Raw genomic sequence first — 26,689 nt, forward strand, 5'->3', positions numbered from 1 at the left:
ATTCCTGTCTTCTATGGTGGGATAATGGTAAAAGCCTAGGTTTAACCCAAATTCCCAGATACTGTGTTAGCTTAGGGAGGCAGGAGATAGGCAGGACTTAGCAGCTGCACATAAAGGACTGTATCCATGCTTTGGTTTCTCTTCTTCTGTGTGAGGCTTATCTGTGGGAGTGGCACAGGTTTGAGCTGTGTAGGAACTGGAGCAGCAATAAGGATGGCCTCAGGACTTGTCGGTCTGCTTCTAAGCCCAAAGGTCCAATGGGATCCATGCATATGCAAGTGTCTATCTGCCCCTGGCTCAAGGTAGGTGCATCAAATGTTGGTTACATCATTCACAAATTAGGGTACGTACACAACAGAGCAGGCATAGCAGCCTTGTTTGCTGCTCTCTCGAACAAGGAATGTTCCATCTCGCTTTCCCCGCAGCAGATTTTCAGCTTGGCTTCTATTGATATTTCCCACATTCCACGTTCTCTCATCATGATGGGGCAAGTCCTCATCATCTTCTACCATAGAGTATTGGCTGTTGAAATAGGACAAAATGCTTGTGAAACACATAGCAGAGCAAAATCCATGAATCACGTAGTCCCTGTTTCATATTACTTGAAGAAAAACAAAAAAGTCAGTGGCTAGTAGGATGCCTCCCTGGTAAAACCCGGGATGTAAACCATGTAATAGTGCACCATTTAAACCACTGAATAAAAATAAAATCTAAGTTCTGGTTCTTGTTTCTTTTAAAAACACTCATGTAAATCTGAATAAGAATATAAAAGGATGCTGTGTTATCTTTCAGAATCTGCTGTGAGCAATTCAATACTTCTACCGTTGCTCACTGTTTTGGTAAATAGCAAGCCCAATGAAATCAATACCCTCTGAGTCAGCTTCATTTCCAAAGATCAGAACACTTGGTCAATGGAAAATCATGCAATATATCAACTACAGCTGCTGCTTAGGAAAGCTATGAGCAGTTGTACAGGTAGACAGATTAATTATTTATTGGGGAGATGGCTTTTTGGAAAGGGTGGAATAGTAGAGTGCTTTCTCTCTCTCCTTATAACCAGATTATAAGAAGAACACATAATATAGGGCCTTCTCTACCAGAACAGCCACCAACTATAAAGCTGATTCAGAGTTACAGAGAACCTTCCAAGCTAAAGCCCACCATGAAAGAAGATGTCTCTGGTTCAGCTGTGTGGACACCACTTTGGTATTCTGCAGTTCCAGAGCTCCCCACTCCACCAGCAGCCTGCACTGGTGGGCCCTGCCTCTCCTGCTCAGCTTGCAATCAGTCTGTGTTTGGCTAATGTATTTATTCTCTCTGTAATAGGTTTTTAATGTCTAAGAAAACATGACCTCCCACTCATCCACAGTTCCGTCTTTCTGAAGATTCTCAAAGCAGTCTACAGAAATCAGCAAGCTCACACAGAATTCAATTTTTCAGAAAGAAGAAGGGTTCTTTTGTTTCAGTTGACACTCTCTCTAGGTCCCTTATCCCATCGTACTCCTTTGTCCTGCATGATGTTCAAATGCATTCAGCAGTGGATCTATTTTCAACCAGCACCTAGAGAAAGTGATTCCTGTTTTTCCTGCTGCTCATTATATTGTTTTTTTCTGCATTACAACTTTTTTTCTAAAGTCATATTCTGAAAGTTTACTTTTTCAGCAGAAACCTGAGCACTTACCAGACTCACTGGCAAGGAGAGTCACAGAGTGAGAGAAAAGGAAGATTTTCTTTAAACAGTTTCACTTACTATTTTGATGCTACGTTAAAAGTATGGCCTGGCATTGTTCTTTGTCTACCGTTTAAGTGATGAGAGTACTACTGGAAACAGGTGCCTACATATTCTCCATCATACCATCTTTAAGCTGTGCTAAGACTGAGTGAACAACATGGCTTTAAAACATGTATGCCATTTTTATCCTCTGCTTCTAGTAGTGCAGCCACAGCAGAGATGCACAATTTCCAGGATAACAGTAGGAGACTCAATAAACCAAGCCAAATTAAAATAGATGTGGACAAGGCTAGAATGTAAATCCACAAAGCAGTCATTGTCAGTCTGCTGCTTTTGCTTTATGTTTAGCCAGGCAGTGTAAAAGGCGTGCACAGGAAACTACATAGGCAGAAAATGTTGATACGAATATTACTCAGACAACTTTGTTTTTCTATTTGTTCATTCTTCACTGTTACTACACTATTGATATTATTTTGTGGCTTGCTTTTGTTTAAATTTGGTCTACATACACACCACCCAGGTGCTTTTTGCTTTCTTCCCAGGAATGAAGTGAAATGTATTCATTAGCCAAGCCCCTGTCAGAACCTATAGTAAACTGAATTGCTGAAATGACAGAACACTATCCTGCCATTTCCCAGACAAATTAACCAGACCACAAAACCAGAGAAGGACCACTCTTCAGCATATACAAGTTTAGCATCTCCAACAGCAATGTGATATACCGATGTGGGTACCACTATACTAGATAGCACCATAGTACCAACACTTGAAATCTGGAAAAAGCCTGCCCATGCCTAAGAGACCTTCTGAACAATTTATCCATCCATATGGCATCTCTGTAAGATACTAACACCTTACGATCTTTATTTTGCTGGTAAGAATAAAGACACAGGCTAAATTCCAGTGCTTTGATATAGTAACTTGATTATATGCACTTTCCTGAATAATGGAGAGTAGGACGTGAGACAGAGTCCTTTCTAATACTTGCATGATGTAGGCTACCATGTGTTAACAGTGTGCACTGTTACTGGAGACCTAGGCTTGAGATTTCCTCTGTGTGGTCCAGGAATTAAATACGCTTTATCTCACTTTTGCGTAAGACGATTTGAAATACCAGAAATATTTAAATCTTTTAATACTCACTCTTCTGTATTTTCATTTCCAAGCCATTCATTTAGCTTCTTTTGCCGAACACCTTTTTGAGTCAGCCACCTGGACAATAATTGCAAATAAAATTAATTGTTAGTCACAGAAGGTGGATACCAATTAAAAAAATCTTAAAAAATTAATTCATAATCATACTCACATCAAGTACTGATCTCTTGTCTTCCTCAGCTGTATGAGGTCTGGCTTAATGCTGTTCATACGCTTGTCTATCTCTCTATATTCAGCTGCTTGCTTCTTTAAATCCTCTTCTAATCTACGCCTGCTGTCCACAATTTCACTTATTCGAGACTTCAGTTTTTCATAGTTGTGCATAATTCTAAATGGAATAATGTGGTAGGTTACACTCTGATGATGTCTTATTCATAACTTTATAATCTGCTATTTAGCGGTGTAGACACTTAAGAGAACAGATTATTTCTCTAGATGTAGCTTATACATTTTGCAAGTTCACATCTACCTCATTTGAGGCTTGCTTTGCTTGCAACTGAACAATTTTAAACTTGCCATCTTGCTTTAGTTTTAGGCAGATCTATACTTATTGTTTCTTTCTTCAAAATCATACAATTTGAAATGCAAATACAAATACTGACCTTTGTATTTCTTTTTCATTTCCCTCCCGTTTAAATTTTTCAATGTATTCCTTACTGTATCTTTCTTGGGTCTGACACTGCTCTTCAAATATTTTTATTGTTTCATTAAATGCTTCAATAGCTGTTCTTTTCATTTGAATTTCCTGAAAATAAAATAATTGTTATTACAGTTGTTATCAGACAGAGGGGATGATTTATTGGCTTGTATCACAGAAACACTTCAGTACATCGCAACAGAAGACTTCAGTATCTCTTTACCAGAACACATTCTGTCTGCAGAGCCTTGAAACACAGAGAGAACAGGCCTGTGCAAAAGGCTACCATGATGATGCTTTCCATGATGAGGTTTTCAAAGAAAGAAAATCTGCTAGGCAGAGAGCTAGCTATGATCTTTGTTTTGTATAAATAAGTTTTATTTGTGATAATTAGAGCCTTATGGCAATGCACTTTGCCCTTTGTACCAACCAATGACCTTAGAGACACATCTGGCTTTCTGAAATAAAAGTGTAAGATACTGGCCTACACAGGACTCAAGAGGTCGTCTAGTCCATCCTCCTGTCCCTACACAGCTAGTCAATAGCTAAGTCTTTTAAGTCATTAGTTCAAGTTGCCTGCACTTCTCCACCTTTCTTCAATTATTTTTAGGTGTATTTCCTGCACATTTTAAGAAGCAGTCTTCTGGGTCTGTAAAACAGCACTAATTCACTGGCACTTCAAGACTTGGCTAATAATTGATTAAGTTGAAAGAAGGATAGAGGCAGCTTTTCATTCCTGCACTGTATCTACACACGTCATCTCTCTACCCTGCATAGGAGAAACCAGACCCTTCAAAAACTAGTAATAAAATACAATGCTTCCCTGCAAATGTGTCTTGAAAACCATAACTCGGCTTGATGAGGTCAGTATGCGGAAGCGTTGGTAAATCAAGATAGTTCTGTGCTTGCTTTGGATGCAGGTGTCAGACTTGGGCACAGGGTGGGTTAGGTTACAGGTGGTGACTGTTCAAACATGAGTAAGCGATTCTACTACACTGAGCAAGCACATCAGATATGTTTCCTCTTTTGGGCAATGGTAGTGGTGGCGGAAGGGAGGGGGAGGAGGATGGACAAAGATGGCAGTATGAATTTACAATAATACTCTTCTAAATCTACAGAAATCTTCCACTCTCCCTTCAAATCTAGCTCACCTGAGATGTTCTTGTGTAGTCTTCATAGAGTCTGTCATATTCTCGGCTTTTTTCTTGGAACTGCGTATTATATTCATGTAATTTCTTTCCCACTGCTTCAATGCTATCCTCTTTTACAACTTGATCCTGGAATGACGAGCAGAAGGAAAGATACTTTGTAAAGAAACAATTATATTGCACAAATTTTCAGGATAAAACTGCTTAAAAATGCCTAGATAGTTACATGGTAAATGTGACTCCTCTTTCATCAATATGGAGATATAATATACTAGATGCATAATATGCAAATGAGAAATTAATGACAAAAAGCAATTTTGCATTGCAAGTGTTCAGCTTTATACTGAAAATTATATATCTCATCATTAATGAGTGGGATATTTATTAACGGAAGTTTATTTCTTAATAACGTATCTGCAGTATTTAAAGTTTTAATTATTTATATGCAAACTGTGGAGTTGGTTTTAAACAAAAATATACATTTTTATACCCACTTTATTTTTTCAAATACTAACAGAGCTGAAGTTCTTAATGATAAATGACTCCCCACTCTGCAGTAATTTCTCTGTATTTAAGTGAAACACAAAGAAAATAGACCAAATTACCTGCTGGTACTTAGATACCGGATACAGTAATTTTACATCCAATTTAGGATTATACTGGGCTAGAGATTCATTCCGGTAGTGGTTGATCAGCTCGACCACAGAGTTGAAAGTTAATGGGTCAGAAAAGCCGTATTTTCCATCTCGATGAAATATTTTGATTAATTTGTTATTTCCTCCTTTCCTGCAAATAAAGTTTGTTGAAAAGTTAGGCATACTTCAAGTACTATTTCCTAAAGAACACTGTATTTTAAATGCAGTATTGCATTTTACTGTCAAGTATTACAGACCTAGCGTAACTAATCTTACCTTAGTGTAAGTGTGTAGTCCCCATGCATTTTGGTTGAAGCATCTCGTACCAAAAAGGTACCATCAGCAGTGTCTCGAAGCTTCTCATTTACTTCTTCTCTAAAATGAAAGCAAAAGTAACCCATTATTCCAGCTACTTCTCACTCATTTATCCTCTCACTGTGCTCTAAATTCTTCTGTTTTAAAATAGGTGGTTTTTACAAGCCTTCTTGGTCTCCGTATTAATAAATACAGTTATTTAATATCTTATTTAACATTGCTGGAGAACAACTGTGATATAAAAATGGTATATCCTATGTCCTCTCACTGCTGGACAAAATTATATTAATGCAAAGGTCTTTCTGCTTGTTCATACAAGCCTGCACAATCGGAGCAGCCAGTGCCGGTCTAATGCACCTATATATAGTACAGTTAAAAATGTTGCTAATATATGGCACTTGTTAGTCTGGCTTGTTAACTATTGTGCCTACAGCTGAGGTTCTGGGTGAAAGACAAGAAGAAAATACTTATTTCTTGGTGTTGTCCTTTCATGCTAGTGTTTCACAGAGCTGTATTAAAGTAACAGAACAATCATTTCACATACGACATTCTAACTGACTGCCAGTAACTTTTTAGTCATGTTTGGAATAAAACCAACCGTTAATGTTTCTGTTGGAAAATATCCTAAAAATGGCTCTTAGACCTATAATTTTTCTATACTTAAGCATAATACATACACACAGAATAGCATAGCAAGAACATAAAGCCAAACATAAGAAATACATGTATTGAGCTGATTTACCTTGAGATATCTCCCCAGTACCATTCAGCATCTTGTAATGACATGTTGTTATTCATGCCGTTGTTAGTTACAGTATTAGGTTTTGGTGGCTTAGGAGGCAGTGCTGCAGATGACAGGGGAAAAAAAAAGTTGATTATAACTCATTGAAAACCTGACCATATATTCCTTGAAATTACACAATATTACATGAATGAGAAAAAAAAAAAATAGTTACAAAATAGAGTTTTCCATCACTAACAGTCTTTAAAAGACATTAGAGGAATCAAGATATTTTACTGAAAACAATATAATTCAAAAACAAAGATGTACTGTTTCAAAAAAGTATGTTACTCTTGCAATAATATATTTTAAGCAAAATATAACACCATACTCATCTCCACCCCCTGTGAAGAAAGCATTTGAGAACAAAAAATTCTGAAGTTTGCATTTACCTTCTTCCACTATCTTCAGGTGAATATAAATAATAAAAAATGTAAAATTTTTTTTTCCTCCTATGTAATGATCTTAGAGGAATGTTGCTGCTTCCTTACCTAGAAGCCGAGTAATAAAACATGCAAACCCACAGCAATACTGTATATTTTAAGGAGAAGAATTGGGTTTTTGTGATCCTCAGCATTCTGTGCAATGATTTGCCAAAAAAACACTCTAAGAAACCCATCTGTGACCCAAATATCCCTTGTGTTAATCTTAGTATTCTACAGAATAAATTGTGTTCCAAATGCCAGGACTGATTAAAAACCACATCCCCCTCTTCTCAATGTCAAAGCTGCATATGTACACCAGTGGGTGCCAGAGAAGATACTGCAGCACTCCTGACTTAGTAGCAAGGGGGACTACATTGGAATCAGGATTAAAGATCAACCCAGCTCTTTTAGTTCTCCAGTAAGTACATCATTTCTTACGAATGTCCCTGCCCTATATATTATGACCGGCTACAAAAGACGATGTTTTTAAAGTTGCAGTGAATATCAAGATAGCATTATATTTTTATATGATATGAAAAAATGATGCAATATGAGGTATTCAATTAATATTGCTAGATTTTAAAATCTAAAATCCAAAACTGATTCATAATCACTGTTTCAGGAGATAAAAGTGTTATTACAGCATCTCCTTTTAGTCACATTGTGGAATAGAGATAGCAAAAATAATTGTAAAAGGAATACAAAATTTTTATGATATAATAGCAGAACTAGAACTACGTCTGGCAGAATATAATAAAAACAGAAACAGGTCATTTCAGTAAAAATTCAATTAAGTAAGCAGACAGGTATTTCTACAGATTATGATTCTAATTACTATAACCATGCACTAAACCACAATTTAATTCTAATTTATGAAAAAAAGGAAAATTAAAAACTATTTGTATCAATGACAAAGTAAAGAAATCCTACATATCCACTAAGAATTTTTCAGCAGCTATTGTAAAGACCAAAATTAATTAAGTCTTCCATAATAAGACTGCAGTTTTACCTGGTGGATCCATTTCTATGTAAAACATCAAGTCTGTGCCACAATTTATATCTGTCTTAGGATATTCTATATCCAGTTCTTCCATATTCCAAACAGTATTGTACATTTGTATGAGTTTCACTGAGTAAGCTCAGATACAAGAAAAGACTCAGGCTCCTTTTGTAATGGTGTCTTGGAATTCATTTTAAAACCTATAAGGGGCTGCACTGTAACCTATTACATCATAATCCTCAGCCAATCATGTCAAAATAATGTCACCAGACCACTCCTGTTTCATCATTTTGTTCTACATTAATCTTAAAACAATTTCAGTTTCAGAAAGAATCTACATTTAGCAGTACTGCAATATAAACCTGCTATTACAAACAAAAGGAGCGAGTGGGCTCTCCTCACCCGCCTCCCTGGCTCCTTTTCCTGACTTTGCAGCATGGTACAGTCCAATCCTGGCAGGATGACAAAAGGCTGATATGCTGCAGCACGTAGCTCTTACACACACGCGCACACAAAACACACACACACACACACACACTCACACACAGGGCAGCTCCCTTTAGAAGTAGGTCGGTCACATCTCAGTTGAATTCTCCTGCTTGGATGCCTGAAGTTTACCATTCAAAAAGCTTTAAAAGGCTTCTGGACCTACCGTACATATTAAAAATGCAGAAGGGAAAAGAGCATGACTCTGTGTGTGTGTGTATCCATTACACACCCATTTTACACATACATACACACAGGCATATGCAGCTCCCTTTAGAAGTAGGTCGGTCACATCTCAGTTGAATTCTCCTGCTTGGATGCCTGAAGTTTACCATTCAAAAAGCTTTAAAAGGCTTCTGGACCTACCGTACATATTAAAAATGCAGAAGGGAAAAGAGCATGACTCTGTGTGTGTGTGTATCCATTACACACCCATTTTACACATACATACACACAGGCATATATATCTCCACATAATGAAATATGGATTATGTTTTTAAACTGTGCAGATTTATATTATTTTAATGGACACACAGGTCTGATATACTTGGTATTATTATATAAAATGTGCTTACTGCAGACATGTCTTCCCCCCCTTATCATTTTGTAATAAAATACAATTCCAATCAATTTAGATTAACTCATTTTGAAATACAAACCCCAAATATTGTAATCTTATATTCAGTAGACTTGCCTAAACCATGGAAGAAAGTCAAAACTGAGCAAGATCTTGAAATGTGATTTTGCTGAACATAAAAAGCCAGTCTGTCAGGATACAAGATTTAGTCTGCCTTTTCACACTGTTTCTCTACCCTGTTCTCACTGAGATATTTATCAAGTTAATTGTTTTTAAAAGCAAGAGTCCCTTGTCAGTGTCTCCCTCCTCACTTGACTTTGTCATTAGTATCCTCCTACCATTTAGAAATACTCCTTCTTAACTCCCCCCCATCGCTGACTGTAACTCTCTCAGACCTCTTGGAAGAAACATACACAGAATAGACTATTAATTCCAGAGCAGAACGCTATATAAAGTAATGTGAATACTTTACACTCACTATAATCTATGGGGGCAGAAAACCAGATACCAAAAATAACCACAACAAAGAGTAGCTGTAGCAACTATCTGTGCCTACATCATAAGAAATCCTGGTGTGGCTGAAATGTGTTCTATCTCACAAATACTCATTAAAAAAATTAACACAATTTATATCCTTCCCAAATATTTCACACATATCCATCCTCTCTCTATGCCCCTCAGCAGCTTACCCCTTTTAGACAAGCATTAACATAGAAGAACACGTCTGGAGTACCAACAGCTACAAAAAAATGCATGCTAGTTTGCTTTATATGTTAATAAGCTTAAATTCATTCTGAAGCAGACTCTCCCCTCCCTGTTTAGGTAGACGTGCTCCAAAGATTCCTTCCATTTCCAAAATGAAATAGGATACTTAAAATCATCCCAGACACAAGTCCAAACACTGAACTTGGAGGTTTTAGCCCACCTGCTACCCAAACAGTTGAGTTGCCAAAGTAATCATTTAAATTAGGTTATAAAGATTTCCTACAAAGACTACATTGCTGCACTTAGGTCTCATGTGGGACCAGTAAGATTTTTTTACTCCATTGAATAAAGGCTTTCAGGAAAAATTACTTCTCCAGGGTTTCACTGGTGGCCGAATTCTGGACTGCCCACACTTGTATAATCAGGTTAGTGCTCAGACTAGCCTAGCTTGCAGGCAAGAAAAGAGAGGAGGCAGATAGGCGATTCCCCATTCCCTGTATAACCTGGAGAGGTACTGAGGTACTTGACTTTCATTCATGTATCTTAAGACCATGAAAGCTCTACCTGGCAACCAGTTATAGTAAAATAATCCTACGAGGTGATGAAGAAAACACACACAGAAATTCAAAATCACTTACTTTGTAAATTATGCATTGCAAATGCTCGCCTTTGTAATACAGCCTGAAAATACAATCCAATAACCTGAAAAATTAATTGTTTTCCTCTTATAAAAATCTTGCTTAAAAAAAACCCCAAAACCTCCTTTTACTAGGAAGCTCCTCTGAAGCAATGAAGAAAAAAAATATTCTGAAAAAGAGATTGCTCTGCTTTCCAACCAATGTTCCATAAAAATCCCTAAAAAAGCTGTAACATGCAGTGAGAAAATCCAAGCCTTCTCTCTCTTCTTAACTGCTTAAAGCTCTGTGCTGTGCAGAAGGTATCCACTTACTCTGGTTCATTATTAAAAAGTGAACCTGACTTTAGTACTGTAAAAAAAAAAAAAACCACCACCACCCTCGGTAGCTTGCACGTCTCTCTCAGATAAAGATCTCAGTTTCATGATTAACTTGGGCAGGTTCAAATATTTGCTGAGCCAGGGATTTCAGGTGGGGGAGGGGGAGCCAGATTCAAAGTAAAAGTTGTCATCAGCTAACAAGTGGCCAATGCAGGGGTAACTTTCTCATTTTAGCTAAGTAAATGAGAAGACCATTGTAAGAGGCCTTAAAATAGTCTCTGTCACTGGCTGCTGAGTGCAGTATTAAAGTTGAGAAAACACCATGAACAGCCAAATACAGGAAGTGGCTAACTTACTGCAGAAAAAAAACCGAATAAAAATCTTCCTTGAAAAAAGCTGCAACTCTCAGAGCAGCCCTGTGCAAGCAAAATAGCTTGCTTGTAAGCACAGCATCACCTCCTACACAAGCTGGATCACAAATACAGGTGCTGCTTGAAGACCCTTAGCATGACGTGAGGCATTTTATCCATTTCCTATAAACTGAAAATAGTAGAAAAAACACCTGTCCATACCCATGGTGTTTTCCAGTATGTCAGGATTGTTCATTTCTTGGGCAGGCAGGTGGGGAAAGGGACTGTATAGAGAGAGGGAGCACTTTAGGTCAAATATATTTTCCTTGCCTCAGTGTTTGGTGGAGATCAGACTTGTTAAACAAACAGCAGCAACTGAAGAGCCTGCTCCCCTTTGCCTACAGAGGTTAACTTCTTTGCCAGCTATACTTTTACAAGGAAATAAATTCAAAGCGAAAGGAGAAGCAGACCACAAGATTTAATTCAGAGAAAGACGAGAAGGGGATTAATATTTTCCTCCCACTTGCTGGAAACAGTAAGAACTTCTAGTAGCTGTGTTCCTTGAGATCAGCTTGTGCTCCTTATGGCAGTCAAATGGCATTGAAAAGTTTTCACCTCCTGAACACTCCACCTACCAAAATCCTCCTATGCTACAACATACCAAACCCACTTGTACCTCATAATGAAATCCCAAATATCTGCAGTACATTTTCGGTGTTTTATAGTTGATTGATTAGCTTCACCTATAACAATCCCTTGCTTTTCTACTTTTAGCCTTTGCCTACTTGAACAATTGTCAGTTTTATATATAATTTAAAGCAGCACAGTCATAAAGGTACAGCCTACTGTAAGGAGATGGTAACCTGTGTTTCTGAATTAATCCAACTTCTGACAGTAACTGATACACCTCCTATTTACTGTTAAAATTACAGAAGAGGTTGATAACACTTCTTGGTTTATAGGGCTACAATACAGAAGCATGTTCTCAAAGGAGAAAAGACAACCCAAACCTCGTTCGCTGAATTGTTTACCATTTTAAAAAGCACAGGTACCCACACAGAGATAAAAGATAAGCCTTTGTTCCTAAGTCCAATTTTTTTTTTTTTGTTCGGATTCCAGTGCCTTGTGCAAAAATGAGTTTCTAATCATCCTGCAGAAGGGAATCAAGTGTCTTGTCAAAAAAAAGATACTGGCATGTACACACATGCATTTTCACACAATTGCCCTATCTTAACTTTTATTTAAATTTAAATTTCAAAACCTTGAGTGGTGCCCATTGAATCTACAGATTTGTATTTGCAGAAAGTCAGCAGCCTACTATTTTTTGCAGTCATGCTCACAGTGTTCTTCTATCTATAAAGCAGATTGTTTTCTAAAAAACGATGTATGAAACAGGAAGAGAACTGATCAGGTTTGACAGCCTTGCATGCATGTGTTACACATACTTACATACAAATACATACATCTATCAATCTGTAAAAAATTCTAATAACATCGTACGTGTTGTTTCAGTTTTACCAAATACTTTCAATTAGGTATCGAGAAACATAAAGCATAGACTACTGTCAAAACCTAAACCAAGATGTATGAAACAGGAAGAGAACTGATCAGGTTTGACAGCCTTGCATGCATGTGTTACACATACTTACATACAAATACATACATCTATCAATCTGTAAAAAATTCTAATAACATCGTACGTGTTGTTTCAGTTTTACCAAATACTTTCAATTAGGTATCGAGAAACATAAAGCATAGACTACTGTCAAAACCTAAACCAAGAATACAGCATTCCTAGGTATGGTGATTAACAAAGCATTTTTCTCTCCGTTAAATCGCGTATAAAGCCTGATTTTTATTAGCTTAGAAGGGGAGCCCTCTGCTGGGTGAGGCACGGACACACAATATCCCTCCCGTGCGACATCAGCTCTCCCTGGGACATACTGCCTTCTGCACACTCCAAACCACGCTTGGTGCTGCCAACAGTCCAGCCAAGCCCGTGACATGATGCAGAAAAGTCCTGACAAGGGACAGCATTCCTACATATTTGTTTGTATCCCCAAGACACTACCGACAGGACTGTGGGCTGAGCCTGACCACCGCAGCAGTCTAGGGGAGCTTTGTGTCCAATTCCAAGAGGAATGCTATCACACTTGCTAATATTTTGTGCAGCAAAAAAGCAAAGTGTCTGCACCTTGGGGATCCTGCCAGGACTCTCACCCCATCACCAGCAAGTGAGAAGTTAAGTGTAAGGCAGTCTCATTACCTCACTCATTCTTAGCTATGACCCTGTAAGTAGTAAAACCTACTTCTTCATGCTTCAAACTGCAATATTTCACAGCTTGAGCCATTATTTACAACGTTATTTACAAGCCTGGGAAACTTGAGTAAACTGGGATAGATGAAGCAGCTCAGCTTGAGTTAGTGCACAGGCCATTAGAGGCTTCAGTTCATCCATACAGGATGGCAGCTCCTTCCCGCCACTGCAGTAGCTCTTCCTCTGCTCCTCACCAGCCCGTCTCCCCACAATGCCACCAGCTCCCCACGTCCCCTCGCTCTCCTGCCATGTCCCCCTTCCTCTTTGCCTTCCTGTGATAAGACACACCTTAATCTCACACACCCAAAGCCACTCCATACTCCTTAACCCTGAGAGGACCCCCATCTCCCCGAGTTCCCTGCAAAAATCCCCTCCCAACTCTCCCATTGCCCCACCTTCTTCTGTACGACCTGCCTTCCCAGCTACCAGCTCCAAACCGACTGCGCTGCCCTGAGCACCTGCCATGCCCCATGGATGGCTCTGGGACCTGCATCCAGGGCAGATCTCCTCCAGACGGGAAAGCCAGGAGCCTTTATGATCCTTGAAAATGAACTGAAAAAAATATCCAGTCTTCTATACCTACAAATATAGCCTATTTTTCAATATTTACCTCTAAAAGCACATGTGCCTTCACACCTCTATATATGTGAGATTCTGTGAGACATAAGCAGCACTGTTAGCTATAATCTGTTACAATTAAGATATTTTCTTCAAATACTACTGTTTTGAACAGCATATTTAGAGACATGCACTTTGTTTCTGACTGTAAAATCAGCATTATTCTTTAAATTAATGTCTTTGTGGCTGTTCATCAAGTTGGGGTGTTAAAACGGGATGATAAATCACCTAGCTTGCTCACTAACACCATCTTTTGTCTCTCCTACTGATAAATTCAAAGAAGGAGACAGGATCAGAAAATGGATCTGGTTACCAATTATTCAAAACACCAACCACTTCTCCAATGTTACTTCTCCTGCAACATTACTTTGTCTCCACCTACTACACACATAGGCACAACAGGTATTTTAACTTCAGTACTTCAACTTTTGTGGGGGGCTAAGCACTATTTTAAATCATGAACTAAAATGCATAGTTTGCTGTTGAACGCTGTGACAGAGAAAAAAAAAAAATCAGTCCAGAGTTGTTCTGTGATAAAAAAATCAGGTAATGGCCTAGGAGTAACTCCTGTTTTTGCGTTATGGTGCGCAAAGCATCACTCTAGCTAGAAGATGTCCAATTAAAGATGTCCAACTTAAGCTACTAATTTTAAGACATATTAAGACATAAAGTCCAATTGCATACTTTCTATTGCTTTAAGGCAAGAAGGATAATTAGTGGGTGATGCGATAAGAAAAAAACCCACAGTTGTGCAAAGATCTCCTCCCTATTCAGATCAGTTATCTCCCAACACTACATTTAATGTATCTATGTACTGTGTAAAATACCACTAAAACTTCATGCACAGCTCATTTTAGATAGAATGTTTTCATCCAGGCTTGAGAATAACAGAAAGGAAGGAAGCTTGAGAATAACAGGGAGGAAGCTATCACTCCAGCCTGTGAAAAAGAGAAGAAACCTGGCAGCATTGGCTTCCCTGTTATGGCTTAGCTGTCATTACATTATTTTCAACAAGTAAGATTCTTTCTCCTTAAGACGTCTTAGCTTCTGCACTTTAAAAATTCTATTATAGATTGTCATTCTCAGAACACTTATATGACAAATAAGTTATCTTTTCTGGGAATCTTCCTTTTATTACAATGTCTCTAAACAATTTTTATGGAAACTCAAGCCACTACAAGCAATAATCTTGAAGATGATAATTCTGAAAAATACATCTTAGAGTCTTCTATGAGAACTACAAAAACAGAGCACTTCAGATGATCAGGTTACTGAATGATTTTGCTGTGGAAAACGGACTCGTGTCCTAATCCTGTAAACTTACATAACATTCTGTTAAGACTCAACTTTTGAAAATTATTCGAGCGCTTTACAGGCCTAAGAGCAGAGGCTAGCTAATCATAGACTACAAAGCTTGAAAATTTTTATCTGAGGGTTTTTTCAGCGTATTAATAGCTGTGCAAATGTTCTAATAAAAAACATTCCACTGCCCAGAATGGACTTTGAAATGCACAGGGAAGGAGTTCTATTTTTGTAACAGATCATATGAAAAATCCCAGGAGGACCCTCAAAATGAATTATTGCATTACAAAATATTAATTAATGCAGAAGCAATATTAACAACAAGCAGATGTTAGATTATAATTATTAATGTAGTGTCAAACCCTATAAATCTGATGAATAGAGCCACATTTCTTCAAGCGCCCTAATGATACTCTCAAGATGACTAGAATCCTTGTCCTCATTAGTAGTTCTAACATCAACACATTTCACTTTTATACTTTCCTCATATGAAGCAACTCAGGATGATATGCAACCAAGTGATCTCTAAAGTGCAACTTAAGAAACTCTCACTTTGAAACTTAAGAAACTCTCACTGTTGACCCTACCTTTGTAACCTCCCAATCAGTGCCTCTAGCCATATAAATTTACATACTCTAAAGCATTTGCAAACATATAATTTAAAAAAATACTATTAGCAAACTCTTTAGAATATTAGAGGATTCAATAATGTATTTTGCTTTTTAAGGCTTATAACGGTGGCAAAGAAAATAAATCTTTTAACAATTAGCAGTTATTTGCTGATTCTTAGTAAAATAGGACAAATAGTCATTAGAAGTTTGGACTCTCCTGGCTGTTATGAAGCATTAGGAAGGAAAATACACAGTGGTTCTGGAAATGCCTAACTATTTTGATAAAATTGAACAAAACCAAATAGGTATAAACTAGCTGAAAATAGATGTATAATAAAAGTTAGGGAAAGGTTCCTAACTAACAGAGCTGGCAAGGTTGGAAAAGCCTTCCGATCAAAGCAGTAGGAACAAAAATCTTAGGCATTTTAAATTAATCTTCATTAGTTGATGAAGGGGATTATACAATGCGCCCACCTGAAATATGAGAAATAAGGCATTTTTCTGCTGCTGTGTTCTAGCTCTTCAAATCTGAAGCAGCCCTACAAATCCTACTGCCATGAACTTTACTTCGTACTTTGAATAAAGAGGTGTGAGAGCTACAGCCTGCCCAATGTTCTGTTCACCATAGTCCTATCCTTTGTTTGGCTATTCTCTGTTAATAAGCTGTAAAATGAATTACTTTAAGCTAACATCTAAAGTCCCCCAGCATTAATAATTTCATTTGCACACAGTTAGCAACTCTGCCTTGCTCCGATCAAATACGTGATTTAAAAACAGGGATTTTTGCATAAATTAGAGGTGGGGTTTACTGTTTGTTGACTAAACTAGATGCTAACTCACAGAATCAATACAAGTATAATCTAACTTTCCTGAATGGGGTTTTAGTATTTTCCGTGTTGTTTATTGATATTGATAAATAATTCTTTTGAGTCTGTGGATTAAAAAATACATATATGTAAATAAAGGGGGAAACCTTACTTTCTTCTGATGATCTCTATGGGGGTATTGTAGTCTAAGAAAATTTGCCTGGGAGTAAAGTTAGAGTTAAATAAAATCTCCAGAATTTACCCCACCACCACCACATATGATATGCATTCTATAGGTTTACAGGTCTTAAAAATTCACAAATTCCTATTCACTGTTTACTGAAAAAGAAATGAAAGTCCTAAGGCTGTACAAACTATGGGTACTAAAATGATTTTAATGAAAAAGACAATTTCTTATAAAACAAATGTTGCACACCACTATAGAACATATAAACAACTTCTACTTAGTTCTGTAATTATGCACTTTTGCAATAAGTTTGATTAAAAAAGAAAAACAACGAGCATTTACTGTCCTTAAATTGAATTTTAATATTTAAGAAAACAATGGTATATAACTTTTTAAATTAATAATAGTTTTTACCTGGTACAGGCTGTCTCTCATTCCATTCGCTTGTGATTAAAACCTCTAGGATTTTTATGTGGTGTTCAGTATTATCAGAGCTGCAAGAGATGGATTAGACAATAAGAACTAGGAAAAATGCAAAAGTTTACATTAGAATTATTCAAAAAACATTGGAAAAATTTACAACAACGCCCTCCACATTAGAAGTAAGGTCAGAAAATTAATTCATTAGACTTACTTTTGTATATAACGAACCCATATTTACTGTACAAAACATAATAAAGATGACCCACGTACCTTGCTATCTGGAATTTGAAAAGCAGAGGGCTGAAAACTTCAGCCAGAGGCCTTGCATTCACGAGATTTTTGCTGGAGGCTTGACAAACTCTGAGGAGATGTTTGAGCAAGTACTGGAGTGTGAGCCAGTACTGGGGAGGTATATTTGGAGATCTGATGAGTTTCTTCAGCAACTGAGCGTATTCCTCTGAGCTCTGCACTTCTGCAAGCAAACAGATAAAAGGCTCTTGGTATCAGCACAGTAACATTCAACAAGTAAAATGAAACTATACGACTCCTTTGGAAGCATCAATTTTACAGCAAAAAAAAAATAATTCTGTCCTTCATTAGTGCCCTAAGACTTCTTTCTTCTTTTGAAAACAGTGAAATGCTCAGGGAAGAATAAAGAACAAGTATTTAAAAGTCAAATGGAAACAGATATGCATTTTGGTAAAAACCACAATGTGTTCAGAGTGTACTGGTAGAAGTCTGTCTTGTGTTTAGCGTCACACATGATTGGGTAATTCTGAGATGCACTAGATAAGTCTCACAGGTGGTGTTCTAACTTTGAAGGTTACCAGTAACAATATCCTGTCCTGAGATATATAACAGAATACTTGGCCCATGTGCTGAAAGCCTGTAAGCCGTACTTATTTGAAATGACCACTGTAGATGATGAATCTTACATGCATGTATTTCTCACTTCATAATCTGCAACTCCCAACATACTGCAGAACACCGTAACCTCTAACACATTTACTTTGTCAGCACTGATAAAAAGTTAAAAATTAGCTTTCTGCATACAGATAAATCCTTGATTTCCCCCCCCAGTTTTTCTATAGTCATGCTACTTACTAAAATGAAGAGAACTGTGTTATCCCTTATATTTTCCAATATGTTTACCTAAATAGGTAAGTAAATAATGCATGTCTAGATCTGAATTGAAACAGCTTTCAACAAAGGTTGTGAAGGTATATATATTTTCTGAGATGCTGCCAGGTTGTGCAGAATCTTCCCTGTTCACCCAGAATCTTCCCTGGGTGACAGCTGGACCACTGGACATTCAGAATCCTAATAAAAGCTTTTTTGTTTGACATTTGAAATAATGTGATAATCATACCTTGAGCTACAGAAATCATGTCACTGTAAACAGCTGCTGGAATGATGGGATTTGGCAGGTCCAAGAGATACCTCTTGAGAGCCTCTGATAAAGTGTGCACATCAAATGTCTCTAAATCCAATGAAGAGGCATCTAAAAGGAAAGAGCAACATCCTTTTTAGACATTAGAAACTGGAAAAAAACCACAGGCTCATGATATTAGGGCTTTATACCAAGCCAAAACTGCTAACTTAGGACACCAAGAAGCATCTCTGAGATGAAAAACATACAGTGCTCAAGACCATGCCCAAGCCTTTGGCATGTGATGAACCAAATGGCTTCCACAGCTGTATGTGGCCTTCTGTCATATACAGTGCAGGGCTGAACTCAGAATAACGGTAGTGACTTGCTGCATGTTGGCAATATTATGGAACATCAGAATATTTTTAACAGGTCTCTGTTTTCCCGGTAAATATTTTGTGTAAGAAGTATTAATGGAGGGTTTGGGCAAATGCAGCTTCTCTACTGGTAACTACTTCTATTATGACTGGAAGTTTGATTAACAACTTGGGGCTCCAAGTCTGTAAATATTTATGTGAGTGAGTCAAAACAAATATACACGTGCAGAACTGGGTGCTTGGTGTTTTATGCAGCTGTTCGGATTTATCTTGTAAAACCTGATATCCTTCCAGGATAGTTATGACTTGGGCTAAGGTTTGGGAGTGTCACATAAAGGACTACTTGTTAGCATTGGAGCAAGGAATATCAGCATCAAAAATAAAAATAGGAAAATACAGAAATGCTTACTTAGCGCAAGCAAGGTTAGGGTTCATCTTAAAACATGGAACTCTGGCACAGTAAAGTCTAAACGTTTACAAAGATCTACATTTGGTACAAGAATTTAGACGTGCTAATGCTGACCAATGTTCTAGGCTAGCCAAGTCCCCTGTAAAATAACTCCTGAATCTATCTGGCCAGTTTAAATCAAATTCAGCAGGGAGGGAGAGGAATCAGATATGCAGTGTGTCTACATGTACTGTGAAAAAAGGCAGTCAAGAGGGGATAGTGAGAAACTTAGTGCTCCTCCATCTCCTTTCTATTTTCCCCAAAGGAAAGCTTGCAGTATGAGCTCAATTCTTATCAGACACCAAAGAATTTACATCAGAAAAAAGACACTATGGCTCAGATGACAAAAAACTTTCAGTGTGGGTATGAGTTCTACAAGAGCAATTATGTGTCAGAGAATCCAAGCACAAATTCATAAGAAATAGTTTTCATTAGTTTTGTTGCTCCCAGGATGTTTTTTATTTCATAAGCCAAGTTAAATCCTGGTTCTTTCAGTGTTGACCCATTCTCTGAAGTATATCCCAAACTATTATAATGAATACATGAGTAAGAATAAACTTGTGGTATTCTGCAACTCTTTGGGTGTAATGTCATAAACAGACCTGAACTATTCCATCTGCCGAGCTGGCCAGATGCAAGTCAGCTTTGATTTTGGCGCTAGATAGCACTGTATTGAAGCTAACAGGCAGTTATGCAATTAATATGGAGAGCATTTTAACCGTAAGCAGAACAGCACACTAGGGCAGTTCACAACTTTTGAGATCAAAGCCAACTTTGCTCTCTGAATTAGCACTCTGCTAATTCAAAGAGAGTAGGCGGAGGAGATGAGATCTGTCTGTATCCATGTATCTGGACACCCACTGCACCGGGTCTGTCCTGGAAGATTCTGATCCTATCTTAAAGAGAACTCAGAAAGATACACTGTTACTAAAGGGTAAAGTCCTGCTTTCTTTTCTCAAACCTAATTACATTTTAAATAACAATACATGTAAACCACAAGTTTTTGATCTCAGGAGATAGATGAACCTTCCATAAAAGTACACCTCAGTTTAAAGACTTAAAAAGGAATTCAGATAAATTAAGAGATACATTCACATTGGTGCCACAGAAAATCTGGATTTATCTAGACTGAAAAATATAATTACAATACTAAAAATATGGCTTAGGCTGCTAGCACCATGTGCATATCTCCTCTCCCTGCTTGCTGCACTTACACTTCTTCACTCCCACCACAATCAGCAGAGGACAGGATGCTCTTTTGATTTGAAGGAACAGACAACTCATAGTATCATCTCTTGTTCATTTTGTTAATATTTGCAATTACTAAAAATGAAGAGAGCTAATTCACAGTTTGAGTTGGCTTCCTTTGTCCCTTTGGCAACGTGGCATGTAACCAGTTTCATTTTCTAGCCCTTGTATTTTTGTGCTCTTTTATGCAAGTGGAAGCTCACACCCCACATTGCACCCCAACTTGCAAAGTCGTGGTCAAGCAACTCCTCCTACAGTATCTCCTGGTCTCTCATAGTGCAACTGAGTGTTGCCAAGCCAGTATATTCTGACCTGAAGTAGAAATAAAGAGTACCAAAAAGAGAAGGAAATATATTTCAGGAAACTTGAACAGCTGTGTGGTGTTAGTGGTGTAGCTGCATTTTACTGTCCAAAACCTGAGAACCCAGCCTACTGCAGCAACATTAATTCAATTCTCTCTTTCCCGTCCAGCATCATCTCTGTAGCAGGCAGGGAATGTGCAGCTATTGCCTCTCCACCTACTGGACCAAAAAAATGCACACACAGAACTGTATGTAAACAAATGGCCATTTGTTTACAAAATAATAACCTGCAGCCTTACAGGAGTAGTTATCTTCATCTTGCTTCTGAACAAAACACCTTGTTTTTCTCTGTACAGCTAGATTGTCAGTCCTTGAACAAGCAAGTGACCAAGAAACGATTAAAATAATTATTCTTAGAAAAAAACATGCAGTGAAGCCATGAAAAAAAGACAACCTGTAAAAGTGAAAAATACCTTTCATATTAAGTGTAAAAGTTAGAAACCTTTTTTACTTATATTTAATTTCTTTACTTATGTCTTTTTGATATTATATTATTCAGAACCAGCACATATATATAAGCTGAGTATGGGAACAAAGAAAAGAGGAGCGGTCTGACCACAAAATCTGTCTAGTGCTTTAAGGAAGAGAACTGTACTTACCACATTCAAGAATTTGTCTTAATTCTGCTGAGCTGCTTGAGCCTTGTGTTCCATACAAAGTTGAGCACTCCAGACCTTCAAAACAAAATCGATGGGATACATTAATATTCCAGTGACTGTTGCCATGACACAACATACTTCTGTTTTCTTCAAATTATACAGTACAAATTAGCAACATTCTCCCACCACCATCCACCTATCACACTACGGAATGTGATTGCTTTTTAAGGCTGTAAGACACCTCTTTGTACATGCAAACTGCTGGGTCTGCAGAAACAGCTGGCCAAGGAAGATCAGAGATGCCAGCAGTCCCACGTATTCTGTACAACTCTCCATGGGCTGGCTGTAGAAGGCCAGGACTAGGAAACAGATTCACATACCCCAGGGAAGAAAACAGCTTGCAGGAGCAACACGGGAGCAACATCTTCCTTTACACTCTACATGCCAGCTGGAAACACTAGGTCTTTCAGGTGGAGAAGCGTGCAGTGGAAGCAGTGGTTGCTTATGCAAATTGTTGCTAAATACTGGCCCTTCTCATTGATACTAGCAAGATCCTACTCATTCAGGAAAGGCTTATGCTCTCTTAAAGTGTCAGAGCAGTATGTGAGAACCTATGTCCCCAAGGACAGCAGCCTGAGTCTGATCAGGATACCACTTGTCCTCTCGCTCCCTGGCTGTAAGGCCACTGAATGAGCAGGACCCACTGAGCTGCTCCTTACCTCATCAGGACTACGAAGGTGACATCACAGGAAGAGTCAGGAGGAGAGAAACAGGGCAAAAGAGGCAAGACATAGCACAAGAAAGGGGAAAGCCTCCAAAGGGTGGAGAGACATCAATATGGGAAAGCAGGAGAACAAAAAACCATAAAAATAACACTGGCTGGTTCAGCATACAGCAGCAAAAAAGAACTGGCTCCTGAAGCATAAAACCAGTTCTTGTAACTTTGTCATACTTAATTCTACTTTTTCCTGCTTTGGGGCAAAACATTACTTGTTTGGCTGTGTATCCAATTCAATGTTATGATGGCATTTCCGTTAACCAACTTAAGGTGCTTATCAGTTAGAAAAAACAAAGCAATACCAAACCCTTCTCCCTTACCTTTCAATAATACTTTTAGTTGAGTTATTAAATGTCATTTGAGGTAAGCTTTGGTTTTGCTTCTACAGTCCAAGTAGCCTCTACTGAGCAGAAACCAATGCAATAAACCTTAAATGAGATTACTTTATATCTCATTACTTTAGCAGCTCTAGAAAGAGGATATGCCAGCTCTGGATCTGATTCTGCAGTCTTGGCTCACATATGTAACAAAAAACCTTGGTACATCATTCTTCAGCCTACCTTTCTTTTCAATTGCCTCCACTATCTTGATAAGAATTGGTGGAGCAACATCAGGAGGTGCAAACTGCTCCGTAAGATCTGGAAGTGAAAAAGCTGTAAAAGAAAAAGAAGAAAAATAAGCCAAGCTACAGCTGAATGCAATTTCTGTTTATTAAAGTCATGACATATAATGCAACCAGTTAATTTTTAAGTATGGAACAAACATCCCAATTGTCAGGCCTAAACAAGAACACTCCACAAGTAATCAGAAAGCTGAATAAAATTGATTACAATTGCATTTTTATAGCATTTTCTTTTAGGGACCTCAGTCAGTCCTAGAATCACTCTCCATATTGCCTAGGAAAAGATAACACAATAAAAGTTTGCAGTCTATGGATGGGCAGAAATACAATGCAAGGAAGAAAAGAAAAGATCTTTTGGTCTGAAACATTTACATCCCGTGTGCACCAGATGAGGGAGCTAAACACATCACCATCTGGGAGTTTCTGATTTCCTGGGTAAAACAGACTTACAAAGGCCTGAAATTACAGCAGAAACAAGTATTTCACACTCATACACAAGTTTAATAACTTCTGTTTGCTTTCAATTTTCAAGCATAATGCTATTAACAGTATAGTTTTTTTGAAGGAAGAATTTTCTTTTCTACAATGACTGGTTAAGAATAAATAGCAGTATAATCAGAAAGGGACATTTTGGAGATTCAAACAAACCTGCATACAGATTTTATACAAAGTCAGTTTTCACGCAATCTAGTTTCTTCATGGAGAGAACATACTATATAAAGGAATGTTCTGGCTCTGTGATGTGAGGGATGATCTATCCCTAAATGCACTACTTTTGCCAAAAGAGTAATTCAAAAGTTTTAGAGCAGTCCTGTTTAACTCTTGGAAAGCAAAAACATTTATATAAAGATATTATTAAACTACTGCCAGAAACATCTGGCATAGTTTGATGGATTATGACTGATAAACAAAGCTTAATCACTGAAGTAAAAGCTGCCAGTTGCCTAAGCAATGGTGATCTCTGCCCAATTAAACTCACCATGGACAAATAGAGAGCAATTCTTAAACGCACATGCACCTATGTGCCTGCATGCTTATGTATACATACATGCACACACATACACACACCGTATTTCTAGAAGACTGAAACTGAACAAAATTATGAGGATAACTAAGTAGAAGGACAAAAAGAAAGAAAAACACAACAGCAAAATATGAATAGAGTGTTTTTAATTAAAAACTTTGAGATAGCCAAAAAATTAAATATACCACAATGAGAAAGAGAAAGCAGACCATTTTGGCTGAGAATTCACCCTATTTGGAAGCAACAATTATATAACTTCCTAAAATGCAAATAATTTCAAAGTGTTAAGACAGCAAGGAAGGTACAGAAGTTTGGAAGTGCAGAAAACTGAGGAGAGAAATGAAGGACAATAAATAATAATTATTTATGAACTAGTAATGGAAGTGGAGCATACTGGGACACTGAGACATGTCCCTTGCAAAAAGAAGCAGAATGATGGTATGATAATGATGGAATACTTTCCAGTCCATTCATAACTGAGAAGGACATTAGAAAAACATCTGTTAGTGATAACAGTTTAACTTCGGAGGCCCAGAAAATGAGCATTCAGGAGTCCCAAAAGAGTTGCCTAAGCAGATCTCTGGCCTGCTGACGTTATTTTTTAATGACTCGTGGAAAATCAGAGCAATTCATGGGGATCAAAAAAGTTCTAGTGCCCGATCCGCACTCTGAAAGTACAAGTAAGTTGACTACATGCTAGTTACATTATCAATCCCGGGCAAAATAAAGGAAGACCTGATACTAGACTTGTATGATAAAGCAATAAAAGAGAGCACTGCAACTAAGGATTGTCTGCATAGCTTTTTAGAGGATAGGTTCTGTTAAAAACCCACACTACTTCTTTCCCTGGTGGCACCACAGTTAGCTGAGAAATGCAAATGAGTAGACATAATAAATTCTAAAGTTTTGTCAGATAGTTGACTTAGTATAACACCGTGATTAAAAGCTAAATTTAAAGAAAGCACATGTTATATAGGTGTAGCTGACCAGCTGATCTCCAAGTATAGTTATTAAAGCAGAACAAGCTACTCAGGGAAGGAATGGACTTTTCAATTCTTTTTCAAACCACTTTCAGGTTCCATCAGAACACCTCTTTTAGCTTAACATCACATGTGCTTTATCAAACACAAGTTGGGCTCAAATGGAAGATGCTGCACTCCAAGCAGCCTCTGCTGAGGCATGCTGAAATATGGACCATTTGATTTGTAATATTCAGATCAGATAGTTCCTTTCAACCCCAGACTATGAATCTGTCTCATGATGAGGGCAAATCTATTGAAAGAATAAATGAAAGATCAGATCAGAGTCATACCAAAGGGTATGCTATGAAAATACTCAAATTACGAGATACCAATAGATTCACAGAATGCTAAGGGCATAAAGTGCATCCCTTACATGGTAGCAGAGGAAGAACAGGTTTTAAGAACAGAGTTTACGTATTTTTACTTATGAGAGTAACTCCCTTAGGTAGCTAGTTACATTAAGTACCTTTCTCCCTCTTGCATAACAGCAATGAAATTGCATCATCTCTGAACAAATTGCTCATCTCATAATTCCAGCTGGAGGCAGCGTGCAGCAACAGTCAACAGTCTTAACTGAAACTGAGGAAAGAAAGGAGAGACAAAGAAGGAGAAATAGAGATAGAGGACGGAAGTCAAACCTGACAGACATTTGAAACATTTCAGGTGACAGCTCAGCAGTTCAGGGATGGTCCATCCAGGCTACTAAGCAGCAGAGAGAATGATACTTTCTCGCATTAACCAAACTGTGCCTTGAAATGATGGCAAGAGATACACTCAAGTACCTATAAACAAGGTGTATTTAGAAAAAGAACTCAATTTCCTACTAGATTTAGATTTTCTACATGAGGGATGAAGTCCAAGCAAAGGAAAAAGGAGAACGCAATGTCAGGGGAGGACTTCAGCTCATGGGTAGAAGCCCTTGCAGGGTGGAGAAAGACACTACAGAAAATGGTTTGTCTCCATGGGACATAAAGAATGGGGTGGATGTAGACGTTATCCAGATTATCTAAACAGAGAGTGTCTCTTCCTGCAACCTACCTGACGCTCCATGCTTTTCACCTACACTTTAAGCAGGATCTTAGCTTATAAACTAGGTTTGTATCATAATCTGTTACTGAATCTCTTTGCTGTACAGTATTCTTGGATCAATAATATTCTTAGGGAAAGTGAAAGGCTTTTGGAAGCTATGCATTTACCATTATATTTATGCAAAAATCTATAATGTCTACAGAACATATGTATGTAAAGCAAATGTCACACTGGTTAAAAGGAAAGATTTCCAACACTCCTCTGCTACCCTAAAATATGCAATTAGAAAAATACTAAAATTTTAGGAGTTCAGAGGATTTCTGATGCCTCTTCCTCCCTACAGCCCTTTTCTCCAAGTCTGGAAATGTCTATCTACCAGAGACATTACTGAACTTTTAGATATGAAGAGAGCCTTTAAAATAATGACATTCTATTCCATAAATACATAAACTGTAAAATACTTGTGTATTTGACTGAAAACTTAGGATATTCACCTCTCTTAATACTATATGCACACTCTGGTGAGTATAAGCTCTACAGCAAAAAGACACAAACACACACACAATGGCAGGTACAAAACCTGCTGTTACCTTCAATGCAGCAGTGACAGAAGGATACATCTAAGTCACACAGGTATAGTGCTCAG

At 37.8% G+C, this 26,689-nt stretch overlaps 1 protein-coding gene across 5 annotated transcripts in view; it reads right to left on the bottom strand.

The window, feature by feature from the left end:
* Window positions 1–26,689, bottom strand: part of PIK3R1 (phosphoinositide-3-kinase regulatory subunit 1) — a 57,244-nt gene that overhangs the window by 4,652 nt on the left and 25,903 nt on the right. For 3 of the 5 annotated variants that reach the window (XM_009272463.1, XM_009272467.2, XM_009272464.1), the window contains exons 2-14: window positions 22,907–22,999; window positions 21,569–21,643; window positions 18,535–18,666; window positions 17,436–17,637; window positions 17,157–17,236; window positions 6,365–6,467; window positions 5,584–5,682; window positions 5,278–5,458; window positions 4,676–4,801; window positions 3,490–3,632; window positions 3,039–3,215; window positions 2,876–2,944; window positions 352–522 (exon numbers count right to left, since the gene is read on the bottom strand). In XM_009272463.1, the coding sequence (XP_009270738.1) occupies window positions 352–522; window positions 2,876–2,944; window positions 3,039–3,215; window positions 3,490–3,632; window positions 4,676–4,801; window positions 5,278–5,458; window positions 5,584–5,682; window positions 6,365–6,467; window positions 17,157–17,236; window positions 17,436–17,637; window positions 18,535–18,666; window positions 21,569–21,643; window positions 22,907–22,999 (1,651 nt within the window). Of the gene's footprint in view, window positions 1–351; window positions 523–2,875; window positions 2,945–3,038; window positions 3,216–3,489; window positions 3,633–4,675; window positions 4,802–5,277; window positions 5,459–5,583; window positions 5,683–6,364; window positions 6,468–10,234; window positions 10,603–17,156; window positions 17,237–17,435; window positions 17,638–18,534; window positions 18,667–21,568; window positions 21,644–22,906; window positions 23,000–25,480; window positions 25,594–26,633; window positions 26,681–26,689 lie in introns of those variants that run through there. The other 2 variants (XM_009272465.2, XM_009272468.2) reach the window with 2 other exon arrangements.

Source organism: Aptenodytes forsteri, unplaced genomic scaffold (genome assembly GCF_000699145.1).
Source record: "Aptenodytes forsteri isolate BGI_AS27 unplaced genomic scaffold, ASM69914v1 Scaffold92, whole genome shotgun sequence".
Lineage (NCBI taxonomy): Eukaryota > Metazoa > Chordata > Aves > Sphenisciformes > Spheniscidae > Aptenodytes > Aptenodytes forsteri.